Consider the following 11847-nt stretch of genomic DNA (forward strand, 5'->3'; position numbering starts at 1 on the left):
AATTGATAAGAAATTTAGAAGAATTTGAGCACACACAGAGAATTTAGAAGAAGAAATCTTCTTAGGTTGAGCTTAGGTTGTAACGAGAGAGAGAGAGAGAGTGTGTCGAGTTTTTGGGTTTTTTTTTTATTTGGCGATTAAGTGAATAATTTCACTAAGTATTGGCGGACAAAAGTCACTTTTGTTTCCCGCTACATAATTTTCCTATCATAGCGTTAATAAGATGCTATTAAAAAGTAAGCGAAAAAAAATCTCATCTTTCATAGCAGTGACGGAAAATGAGCTATATCCGTCTGCTATCAATGTACATATTTGTTGTAGTGCAGCCCATCACTTCTCTCATATCTATAAACACAACACAATAATACAACGGTTACAACCTTTTTTGCTTTTAAAGAAGAACGTTTTCATGTGAGTGTGACTTGATAAATTAAAAACGGCGTCGACGTAGCAAGAAAATGCTTGGTTTTGTTCTTGTGACTTCCGTACCAAATCTGTTATTTATTAAAAAAGGCACCTTTAATTTATTGTGGGATCAATATTAACTCTCTATGGATTATTTCATTCTATAATTTACATTTAAAATAGTCATAAAGCCGATATTATAAAAAACGACACAATATATTTGTATTGAAAACATCATATTTATTTTACGATCAATATTACTCTCCAAGGATTATTTCATACTATAAGATACACGTACATATATAATCATAAAGGCAGGATAAAAAACGTCATTCACTATGTGTTAGTCTATATAATATAAGATTAAGTCACAAAACTCAAATCACAAGCTTCACTCAAAACCTAATTAGATCAGAGAGAGAGAGAGAAAGAGATTGTTCAAAATGGGTTCTTTGTACCAAGAATCACCACCATTGCTTCTACAAGATCTCAAGGTGACGATCAATGAATCAACACTCATTTTCCCATCTGATGAAACAAGTGAGAGAAAATCCATGTTCTTGTCCAACGTCGACCAAATCCTCAACTTTGACGTCCAAACAGTTCATTTCTTCCGTTCAAACAAAGATTTTCCTCCGGAGATGGTGTCGGAGAAGCTGAGAAGGGCGTTGGTTAAAGCCATGGACGCTTACGAGTTCTTGGCCGGGAGACTCCGAGTGGATCCTAGCTCTGGACGGCTAGATGTTGACTGTAACGGTGCCGGAGCTGGCTTTGTGACGGGAGAGAGTGAGTACACGTTGGAGGAACTTGGAGATTTGGTTTATCCAAATCCAGCTTTTGCTCAACTGGTTACAAGTCAGCTTAAGAGTTTGCGTAAAGATGACCAACCCTTGTTTGCCTTTCAGGTAACCCAACCCTTTGCTTTCCAACTTTTTTGTTTTAAAAGGATCCTTAAACTAATTAAGATCACAAGTTTCTTTTTTTTTCTCTTTGCTTTTTTTTCTTTTTCAACATCACAAGTTATATTGGGAAAACCAAAAAAGAAATCAAAAGTTTCGAGTGTACATCATATAATAGAAACACAAATAAACTTTCTTTAAAATTTTGGATCACAATAAATAGTCTGAGTGTTAGGTTATTTTGCAACCTCGAGGAAGGGTTCATGTATGATCCAGTTCTTTAAAATTTTGGATCACAATAATTAACTTCTAAGTCTTAGAATAGTATCTATGCAAATCCAGTTTATGTAGGTCATTGGTCGAGGATTATGTGGGTATAAGTTAGAATTTGAGTTTTCTGCTACAGTTTCAAACATAATCGTCTAGTATATAGACGTATTAAATGGTAAATAGATTCACATCTTCCACACAATTTATAGATTAATTCGGAATTTGGTGTGAAATAAAATTAATTATCATGTATGAGTATAACTATGAATATGTTTTATACTATTTTCAATAATAATTATTCTAAATAATGAATATGTAGAAGTTAGATACGTTAAACAAAAATTAAAAATTTGTTTTTTTTGTGAATTTTTTATTCTTAATTTAGTTGGCTATTATATTATTCTTCGAAATAGTACATATATAATCTAGTTTAAGTCCCAGCATTATGGATTATTTGTCTTCTTCTATTTACAGAAAAATTATAACCACAAACAAAACGTAAATATTTGGGAAATTGACTCAAATGACACATTCTTCAGAAATCTTTAAGTAAATCACCCACCCTACTCAGACTATATGTACACCATGTATGATGTATGTCATATGTCATGTATAACGAAACATGAGTTTAAAAAAAAAAAAAAAAGTATAACGGAACATGAAATCACAAAGTAACATGTGACATATATATATATATATATATACTCGAACATGTCTCAGTTTCGCCTACAGATAAAATATGCCAAATAAGTTTGAGATTCTTCCAATGTACACAATACTGATACATATATTTGCTTGTTATTTAATATTATTCTTAGTTATATTACTTATATAAAAACTTGGCATACATTTTTTAATCTACACATGAGAATTGTAAAATTATCAAACAATCGAAGCAATTAAATATATTTATTATTTAAAAAAAAAATATAAAAAAAACTCAGTCGAGTACTGTTTTCTTTTCTTCACATCAAATTTAAAATAGTTGGTGGTTAGTATTAATTAAACTTTATAATATTAGTATGATTGTAACATAAATCTACTAATTCCGCGTGAAGTTAAGACGCTGGTTTTTTTTTTTTGTGTGGTCATTAATTGAATCCTACCAAACATAAAGCAATCTAAATTAATGTGATATAACTCTGTCTCCTGTCACATTATTTAATGTAATCGCTTTCTAATGAAAAAAAAATATTATACTAATACTCAATGTTAATCATGAACGTATATAGAATAGTCATTATCTACATCTTTTGAATGTGTCGCAGTATGTATATTATTATCCTGTATAGTTGTTATGTTAAACTGAGAATCAACGAAACAACGACCATCTATACCCATACGTGATTCAAAATAAGTTTTCTCAAGCTTGGTCCCTGAAGTTGTGTTTATCGATTATGTCATGTTACTTACTATTTAAATTTGGGCAGATGACATCATTCAAGTGCGGTGGGTTTGCAATGGGAATCTCAACAAACCATACAACGTTCGATGGACTTAGTTTCAAAACATTTCTCGAAAACTTAGCCTCTCTACTGAGTGAGAAGCCCTTATCAACACCTCCATGCAACGACCGTACTCTTCTCAAGGCTCGTACGCCGCCAAGTGTCACATTCCCACACCACGAGCTTNACAAACCATACAACGTTCGATGGACTTAGTTTCAAAACATTCCTCGAGAACTTAGCATCTCTACTGAATGAGAAGCCCTTATCAACACCTCCATGCAACGACCGTTCTCTTCTCAAGGCTCGTACGCCACCAAGTGTCACATTCCCACACCACGAGCTTGTTAAGTTCCAAGACTGTGAGACAACAACAGTCTTCGAAGCCACTTCACAGCACTTAGACTTCAAAATCTTCAAGCTATCCTCTGATCAAATCAATAAGCTCAAGGAGAGAGCCTCGGAGACTAGTAGTGGTTATGTTCGCGTGTCGGGGTTCAACGTTGTCACGGCTTTGGTCTGGAGGTGCAAGGCACTCTCTGTAACATCAGAAAAAGAAGAAGAAGAAGCTAATCTTGAAAGAGAATCAACGATTCTTTACGCAGTGGACATTAGAGGGAGGCTGAACCCTGAGCTTCCACCGTCCTACACTGGAAACGCGGTTTTAACCGCGTACGCAAAGGCGAAATGCAAGGCATTGCTTGAAGAGCCGTTTGGTAGGATTGTGGAAATTGTAGGAGAAGGGGCGAAGAGGATAACGGATGAGTACGCGCGGTCTGCTATAGATTGGGGAGAGTTGTACAAAGGGTTTCCACATGGAGAGGTTTTGGTTTCTTCGTGGTGGAAACTAGGTTTCGCAGAGGTTGAGTATCCTTGGGGAAAGCCTAAGTATAGCTGTCCTGTTGTGTATCATCGGAAAGACATAGTTTTGCTGTTTCCAGACATCGATGGAGATAGTAAAGGTGTTTATGTCTTGGCTGCTTTGCCTTCTAAGGAGATGACCAAGTTCCAGCATTGGTTTGAAGACACGCTTTGCTGATTTCCTGGCTTCACTTTGCATTGCTAATGCTTTATTTTATACTTTACATTATAAACACATTATGGATAATACGATTGAAATGTGAACTTCAAGTTCAGGACAACCAAATGTATCTTTCTTGTATTTTCTTTTCTTTTACCTTTTAAGTACTAAAGCTATGTAAGGAAAACACAAAAGCTATTGTACACTATATAATCTCCAAAAATATTAGGGTGATTGGAATTTGGAAATGGATATATATATATAGAAACGATTTCATATTGCTCATATATTTTAGAGAGGCGATTTTATTGTCACGGCACGTCACTCAAGTTGCTTCCTATCATTCCCTCATCTAAAACACTTTTGTGATGTTATGCATTCATACATTTGTTTGTATCCGCAAGAAGCAAAAAAAATATTAGCTAAGTTGAGGGATGTAACCAAAAAAAAAAAAAAAAAATGGAAACCTATGAGACTCATCCCATAGCTGCTCATGGATCTACCGACTAATCAATCCTCGACCATACACAGTAAAGTAATCTCTCCTTAACGTATCTTTATAGAGAGAACTATTTTAGGTGTTCTTAGAGTAAATATATTATGAAAATAATGTAAGGTCAGTAGTTAAGATCTTTTATTAAAAAATTAGTTATTGGTAGAACATGTTTAAGATCATAAGATTTAACTAGGATTTCATCCGCGGTACACCTTGGAACTAAGTTATAAATTATTTTATTTTAAATAATAATTTTTAATTTATTTAGTTTTCAAATTTTCAATTAATTAACTTTTTCTAATTAATTTAGAATTTTCTTTAGAAATTTTTTCTTCTTCTTATGTTTTATAAAGTTTATAATCTAATTATATTAAATTTGTTATTAGATAGAATATAAAATTTTAGATTTGTTTTATTCTCTAGAATTAAACAGAGGTATATGCCTATATAGTATGTTAGTGTATATTCTTATGTGTATTTTTTTTTTTTTTTTGAATATTAAGAATATGTTATAGTATGTGTAATATTTTGTAGTTCATATACTAAATAATTTATAAGTTAATTTTCAAAACTATGATTACAAATCTATAGTATATATGAGATAAACTAATAGTTTTAGTGTTGTATCTATATTCCAAACCCGCCATGCTAGGCGGGTCAGACAATATATTCAAAGATTTTTAATCTGCAAAAACTCATCATATGAAATCCGAGAAAGTAAAAATTATTTTTAAATACGTAATACAAAATAAAAATAAATCTGTGAGCAAGCAATATCTTTTATATTTTATTATTATTCTTTGAATAAGATATCAAATTGAATGGTAAATATGTTTGTTACCTTTTAAAACCATACCGTTAGTTTTTTTGAATGATATATTTTATATTTGATTTTGAAATTTATTTTAGGGGAAATCAATGCGGTGAGATCAAAAATCTCGGCCATGGATCCTCCTCCAAGATCGAAAATCAATTCGTTTCTTGGTTAGACCGATTGTTTAAAAAATTTGTGTATGGAGAAAATATTGTTTTGTAAAATTGGAAATTTAATATTAATTAAATCAATTATAAAATTAATACTTAATGTTAAAGGAAGTGGTTCCAATTGTTTTGGAAATTTATTTAAGATGTGGAAAATCTTGTTTTCAAAAATAGAAACTTAATATTAATTAATTAAATGAAAAACAAATTAATAATTAGTGTTAATGGCAGTCTTGTAAATAAGTGGCAACTTTAGGATTTATTTGCTAAATGTACTTGAAAAATGTATATATAGATAATATAATATTCTTAAACATATTACAATTATAAAAACTTATAAAATAACATTTAAATAACAAACTTATAAAACTTTTACTAAAATTCAAAATACAATACCAAATTTTTATGAAACAAAAAAAATATTAAAGATAAAAAAAACAAACAAACATATTACTTAATTAAAGCACACAAATATTTTATTTAATTAATACATAGTTTAATGTCAAAATTTTAATTTGTGAAAAATTGTTTGTAAAAGATTGTATCCATTCACAGCTTGCCACGTTAGCTTAAAACTGAGCCAAGATCAGTTCTACATCAAGAACTAAAAAGGTGTTCTAAACCCACTATTCATTATTTTTCTAATTTTTTTGGGCTTAGAACACCCTTGGTGTTCTCCCTACAAAGATGGAGTAAAAAAAAATATATTAATACAAAGTTCAGAATTATCCAAAAATTGATAAAACCAATCCAATCATGAGCGGTCAAAATATTTGTCAAAAATAAAGAGTCAAGTATAGGTGGAATTAAATGGGGACATTTCAGAGACCACTACGAAATCAAGTATAGGTGGAATTAAATGGGGACATTTCAGAGACCACTACGAAATTAATCAAAGCTAATATGGGGGAATTAAAAGATGAAAAAGGAGAATCGTAGTTGATAGCGTTGAGCACAACACCATGGCATTGCCAACCCCCAACTTAATGCAATGAGTTGTGTCTTTCATTGTCTACATCTCTTAAATGTGTCGTCGTAGTATGTATGTATATATATATATATATATTGTGCATTACTCTTTTGTGCTATTATCATAGCATAACTTGTTTCAGCTTTGCATCTATGCCCAAAGACTTGGCTACATACTAAAGAAATCGAAAATTTCACAAGTGTTTTGCATGACTGTCAAACTTGTAAGTTTTCAATATTAACTTATTTTTCCTTTTTAAACTGTACATAAAACTTTATCTCTAAAATTAAAGAAAACAAAAATATACCCATAATCTTGGTGGTGTTAACTCGGTTTCACAGAGGTTGAGTATCCATGGGGAAAGCCTAAGTATAGCTGTCCCGTTGAGTATCGGTAATAAGACATAGTTTTGCTGTATCCAGACATCAATGGATAGCAACAGTGTTTGCGTCTTGGCTGCTTTGCCTTCCAAGGAGATGATCAAGTTGCAGCACAAGTTTCAGCAATGCTATTGCTTTATCTTACTACTTCACGATTATAAAACACATATAATATTTGATAATACGGTTGAAATGTGAAATTCACTTCACTTTGCTATTTCTGCTACTTTTCTAACAATTAAACTGTTCTAATAAAAGGACATAAGATACTGTACAAACCCTAATATCCAAAGTGATTGGAAATGGAAATAAGTAAAGTAGATTTATAGACTTTTACCTGAACAAAACATCTCAGGTTGCTTCTTAACCATTTATCATTCCCTCAACTAAAACAGTTTCCGATGTTATTGCATCATACATTTGTATCCACAAGAAGCAAAAAAAAAAAGGATATATAGCTAAGTTGAGGGATGTAACCAAAAAAATATGGTAACTGTGAAGAGACCTAAGCATTCTCGTTTTCTAATCTCTGTGCCTCTTCGACTGCAGCAGGTTGTGGCTTTGTGGATGGAGGCAAACAGCGTTTTGAGAAGAAAGTAGATATCATTTTTGGTCTCTTACCGCTTTTATCTGGTGACGGTGATAATCCAAGCTTTGTCAATACTTCTTTCTTTACCTGTTTATTTAACAAAGGATCACGGGAACACAAATAGGCAACTTTGTCTCAAGACATGGTTGGAAATTATTGAAGAGAAGATCAAAGTATAATGCAGAAGTAGAACTAACCTGCCAACGGCTATCCTCGAAATCTGATATCTCACGCACTTTTTGTCTTAGCTTGGTCTTTGGAACATCAGGGAACTTCTGCTGTAATGTTTCAACCACTCTATTGATACCTTGACGGCATGATTGAATAGTTGATACCTGGACGCCAAATTATTGTTAGAGCTAGGTAGCAATATATAAAAATACATGTTATTTATATGGAGAAATCCACTCACAACTGTAATTAAATCCGAGTCTGGAATGGATTTTGCTTTTGAATTAGATGGAGGTGTGCTCTGACTACAAGATGACTTGCCAGTTTCCTGATCCTCCTCTTCCATGTCATTGATCGATATCTCGATGAGAGAAGTCCATGGGAATGCTCGCACCATGAGAGCTCGCAGACATATCTGTTCCACTTTTTGTGTCCCTTCTAGATCTTTAGCGGCTAAGAGAGGGACCTTTTCATGCGTTAGGTTACATATAATCAGTGGCTGCGTTTTCTTCAGAGCATGGTCAGTTAAACTTTGCAGATGTTTTTGTTGTTGGAGTAAAGCGCAAAACTCTTGACTTTCTTGATCTTGCTTAGATGATGGCGTACTTGCATCCTGCTCAGACGAATCAATGTCCATTCTGTCCACTTGGACCCCCTGAAAGAAACAATCACAAAGTTTACATAAGAAACTTCACATTTGGTGTTTAAAGCCTAGCTGCCTATAGTTAACAAACCCCCTTTACAAAAATGAGACATGCTTGAAAGAGACTAGGTATTAACTATTAGATAAATGAGGGATATTAGTTAAATTGGATACTCAAGAGAAATGCAAATTTTGCTATATAAATTCCTAGATTGTCAACCTAGATTTAGAGAAATGTATGACAAGTTCATTAAAAATTGCTTTTGTTACCTCATCTTCTGAGAGATATCCATCAGGCACCATAAAGTCATCTTCACTATCATCTTCATCATCAGCCTTTGAACATCCTTCTTCCAAACTTTCCTCTTCATCTTTCTCACAATCTGAAAGGCTTTCACCTGCTTCTTCCTGTGAACAAAAGCAATTTATTACCAAGGATCTTTGTCGAGCTTTTTTGGGTTGTAATAAAATAATTAAATAAAACTACTACCTCTTCCCATTCTTCATCACTATCAACTTCATAATCCAATTCTGGATCCTTTTTCAGAGGACGACGTGGCCCCACAACTTGACTGCAAATGTTAAAAAGAAGAACCCTAAGTACCATTGTAAGCAAACTTGGAGAGTGAACACTAGTTATTTCCTCCTTCATATTCCTAGTACTAGTTATTTCCTCCTTCATATTCCTAGTACTCTAGCAGAATCACTGAAAAACGTTCTCTACGTTACCTGTGTCCACTACAATGATTGTTCAATCCAAACTGAAATGCATCAGACGATATTAACCACAGATCTAACATAGACGCTGTTTAGTTAATTTTAGGATCAGCCTCTACAAAGGAACATAAAAGGGTAGAGCAGGAGTATGTTCACTTCAGAGGTTTTTTTATCATGCTTTATTAAACACCACAAAAAAGTAGTCACATAGCTGAGATAAACTTCATGACTTTTTCAGTGAAATATGTGATGCAAAAAAGCTAAAATGAAAAAGCAGTAACAAACAAACTCATGAGAAAGCTTTGAATTAGTTAAGGCTTAACAAATATTAACTGAAACTAACTTGCAATCTGTGTTATCTTAGCTTACTGTGGGAATGAAAGTTATCAAAATAAGTACTAACCTTTGGCTAGGCCAGATACCATAAAAGCCTGGTCTGCAGCTTTTATCAAATTGTAACAACTGCTTGGCCCTCCTTGACTTCTTCTTACGATCAGATGACGAAGACTCACACTGCCCAATGGAAGATATACCATCAAAGTTTTTCTCTTCACACCCATCCACTTGCTTTTCCATGTTCGGTTCACCGTCAGATGTTGCTCCCCTATTTGTAGATAGTTTCAGTTTCGGAAACAGTTCACTCTTGGGTTGCCTACGCATACCCCAATGCTTTTTCGTACTGGAGAGCGAATGACCCAACTGTCGCCAGGAAGCAAAGTGTTCCCTACAAAGTAATACAACTCAGATCACAATACTCAAACTGACACCTTACAGATAAACCACCAAGGAAAACCACTGTCATACCTGCGAATATCATCAAGTGTAGCTTCACAAGTTGTTGAAAAGGCATTGTCAATGGCCTGAATAACTGTTCCACTTTCATTCTCAGGTTTTGCACATGAAGGTTCCTGAGCAGTTATTTCACTGGAAGGAAGCTTAGGTTGGGTTATTGAACTGTCTTTGCTCTTTTTAAGAAACCGCTCCATGATTGATGCTTGTTTTTGTACTTGAAGTTGCTTCTTTAGCTCGGCTTGTTCCTTCTCTCTACGCTTCTGCTCCTTCTCCGAGTCATCTTGCTGTTTCTTTATCCGTTTTCTTGACTCATTCTCGTCCTTTTCTTTATTATTTTCATCAATAATTGCTTTCTGCATTAGCTTCTGCTCTTTTTCCTGGCACAGCAAACAAATGCTCAGTCAGAAGTCAGAATTTGGAAACAAATAACACCATCCAAGATGACCAAAAGAGAATAAGCATCACCAGAAAAGAATTCCAGAAGACAATGAAGAAAATTATCTGCTTACTTGTTGCAATCTCTCTTTCAATACTTGACGTTCCATTCTCTTCTTTTCCTTCTCAGCTTCACATCTACTTTTCTCCAATTGTTTAAGAAGCAGCTTCTCTTCTCGCTTTGAGTCTTTCTCAGCCCTTAACGATAATACAATCAACGAGTCAGATAAAAAAAAGGGATAAATATAACCCAAGTACACTAAAAGAAGATGCTTACATCTCTGTGCTGTTCTTCTGCAACATGTTATCCATGAATGATCGAATATCCACCTCAGTCAGTATTTTACCAAGCTTTTCAGCAGCTTTGTTCAGATCAGATCTGCACGACTTTTCAGTTTCTCCTCTTTGTAGTGCAGCTAACATTGCTAAAACACAACACACAAGGCATAAGTCCTCAAATCTTATACAAACAGCCAATAAGAATCATCAAACAGATAAGACATTTACCAGAAACTGCTGTAATCCTTTCATGAATCTTCTTCCTACAAGTCCGGCGAACTTTAAGCAATCCACGAACAGAATTCGGCATCATTTTCAAATCTCTCGTCTATAACATCAAATAAACATCACATCTCAACATTAAATGATATCACCAAAGTTACCATTTCTATCAAGATTCAAAGATCAAAACCCACACAGAAGCAAGAACAATAAGCTAAAAACTACCAATTGAAATTACAAGTTACCTCCCAGCACCAGAGACAAGATTCAGAATCATCCTCCAAAACATCAGCATCTGCGTTAGGCAAACCGTAACTCACTCTCTGACCGACAGAAACAACAGCACTCTTCACAGCTACCAAAGTAACACTTTCAACCTTCTCCTTCAATTTCAAGTAAATCTCATCGACAAGCTTCGACAACGGCAAACTCATCTCCTCCATCAACAAAGCAACCATAGAATGCACAGACGAAAAATCACTAAACCTAGAAAACAGATCTGTTCTCTTGTTCTCGTCCATTATTTCACGAAAATAATCAAAAAGCCCTTTCATCTCTCGATTCAACGACGAGATCTGAGCTTCTTTCTCCTCAGATGTTAGATTCTCAATCGCCGCGGGTTCTCTCTTCCGCTTATTCGACGACTTCTTCGGCTCAATCGGCGTCTTCCGACTCTCGATTTCATTCGCCGTCGTAACTTCTCCCATCGCGAAACCCTAGAAATTTTGGGAATCTATAAATCCAGGAAAAAAAATGAAACAAGATCCAGAATCTGAGAAATCGATTGAGAGAAAGACTTTGTGTTTACTTTTGTGATATGTGATTTTGGATTTTGGATTTTTTTTCTTTTTTGGTCTCTGAGTTGTTAGGTTTTGGGAGAAGGAGAAGGAGAAGAAGAAGAATGTGGAGGAGTGGGAAGAAGATGAATGGTTTTGAAAAAAAAACAATTGAACAAAAAAAAAACACTAAAGAAAGAGTAAAGACGAACTAAAAAAAAAAAAAAGGGAATTTGGAGGAGTCATTGATTTTCCCGCCAAGGATTTGACGGATGGGTTTGCCTCCAAATGACACAGATGCAAATTTTTAAGGTTTGCCGCCACTTATGTTTTAGAGAGACTGGGAAGCTCATTTA

The 11847-nt window shown here is 34.1% G+C and overlaps 2 protein-coding genes and 1 long non-coding RNA gene across 5 annotated transcripts; 2 read left to right on the forward strand and 1 right to left on the reverse strand.

The window, feature by feature from the left end:
- On the forward strand, positions 654–4288 carry LOC104787531 (omega-hydroxypalmitate O-feruloyl transferase-like). Of its 3 annotated transcripts, none has more exons than XM_019246022.1 (3): positions 654–1310; positions 3005–3075; positions 3236–4288. In XM_019246022.1, the coding sequence occupies exons 1-3, from the start codon at positions 849–851 to the stop codon at positions 4056–4058; spliced, it is 1356 nt and encodes a 451-aa protein (XP_019101567.1). In that variant the 5' UTR covers positions 654–848; the 3' UTR covers positions 4059–4288. The 3 variants fall into 3 exon arrangements, with proteins under 3 accessions (XP_019101567.1, XP_019101566.1, XP_010511441.1); XM_019246021.1 differs by having other exon boundaries at positions 655–1310; positions 3005–3186; positions 3347–4288; XM_010513139.2 differs by having other exon boundaries at positions 656–1310; positions 3005–3163; positions 3324–4288.
- On the forward strand, positions 6620–7315 carry LOC104787533. Its single transcript, XR_767957.1, has 2 exons — positions 6620–6710; positions 6829–7315. It is a non-coding gene; the product is annotated as an uncharacterized LOC104787533 (long non-coding RNA).
- Positions 7177–11422, reverse strand: LOC104787532 (chromatin assembly factor 1 subunit FAS1). Its single transcript, XM_010513141.2, has 11 exons — positions 10961–11422; positions 10722–10821; positions 10492–10639; positions 10289–10412; positions 9792–10156; positions 9391–9711; positions 8761–8842; positions 8541–8678; positions 7869–8282; positions 7654–7791; positions 7177–7543 (listed from the first exon to the last, which is right to left on the reverse strand). The coding sequence occupies exons 1-11, from the start codon at positions 11420–11422 to the stop codon at positions 7373–7375; spliced, it is 2463 nt and encodes an 820-aa protein (XP_010511443.1). The 3' UTR covers positions 7177–7372.

The sequence above is a fragment of the Camelina sativa genome, chromosome 5, assembly GCF_000633955.1.
Source record: "Camelina sativa cultivar DH55 chromosome 5, Cs, whole genome shotgun sequence".
Taxonomy (NCBI): Eukaryota; Viridiplantae; Streptophyta; class Magnoliopsida; order Brassicales; family Brassicaceae; genus Camelina; species Camelina sativa.

Bases quoted from the DNA above. Each gene is read 5' to 3' on its own strand.
- LOC104787531 (XM_019246022.1), top strand. From the start codon at position 849: ATGGGTTCTTTGTACCAAGAATCACCACCATTGCTTCTACAAGATCTC. The intron at 1,311-3,004 runs GTAACCCAACCC...AAATTTGGGCAG, and splicing joins AACCCTTGTTTGCCTTTCAG to ATGACATCATTCAAGTGCGG. The intron at 3,076-3,235 runs TTTCAAAACATT...CGATGGACTTAG, and splicing joins ACAACGTTCGATGGACTTAG to TTTCAAAACATTCCTCGAGA.
- LOC104787532 (XM_010513141.2), bottom strand. From the start codon at position 11,422: ATGGGAGAAGTTACGACGGCGAATGAAATCGAGAGTCGGAAGACGCCG. The intron at 9,712-9,791 runs GTATGACAGTGG...ATTACTTTGTAG, and splicing joins ACACTTGATGATATTCGCAG to GGAACACTTTGCTTCCTGGC. The intron at 8,283-8,540 runs GTAACAAAAGCA...TGTTTCTTTCAG, and splicing joins GATATCTCTCAGAAGATGAG to GGGGTCCAAGTGGACAGAAT.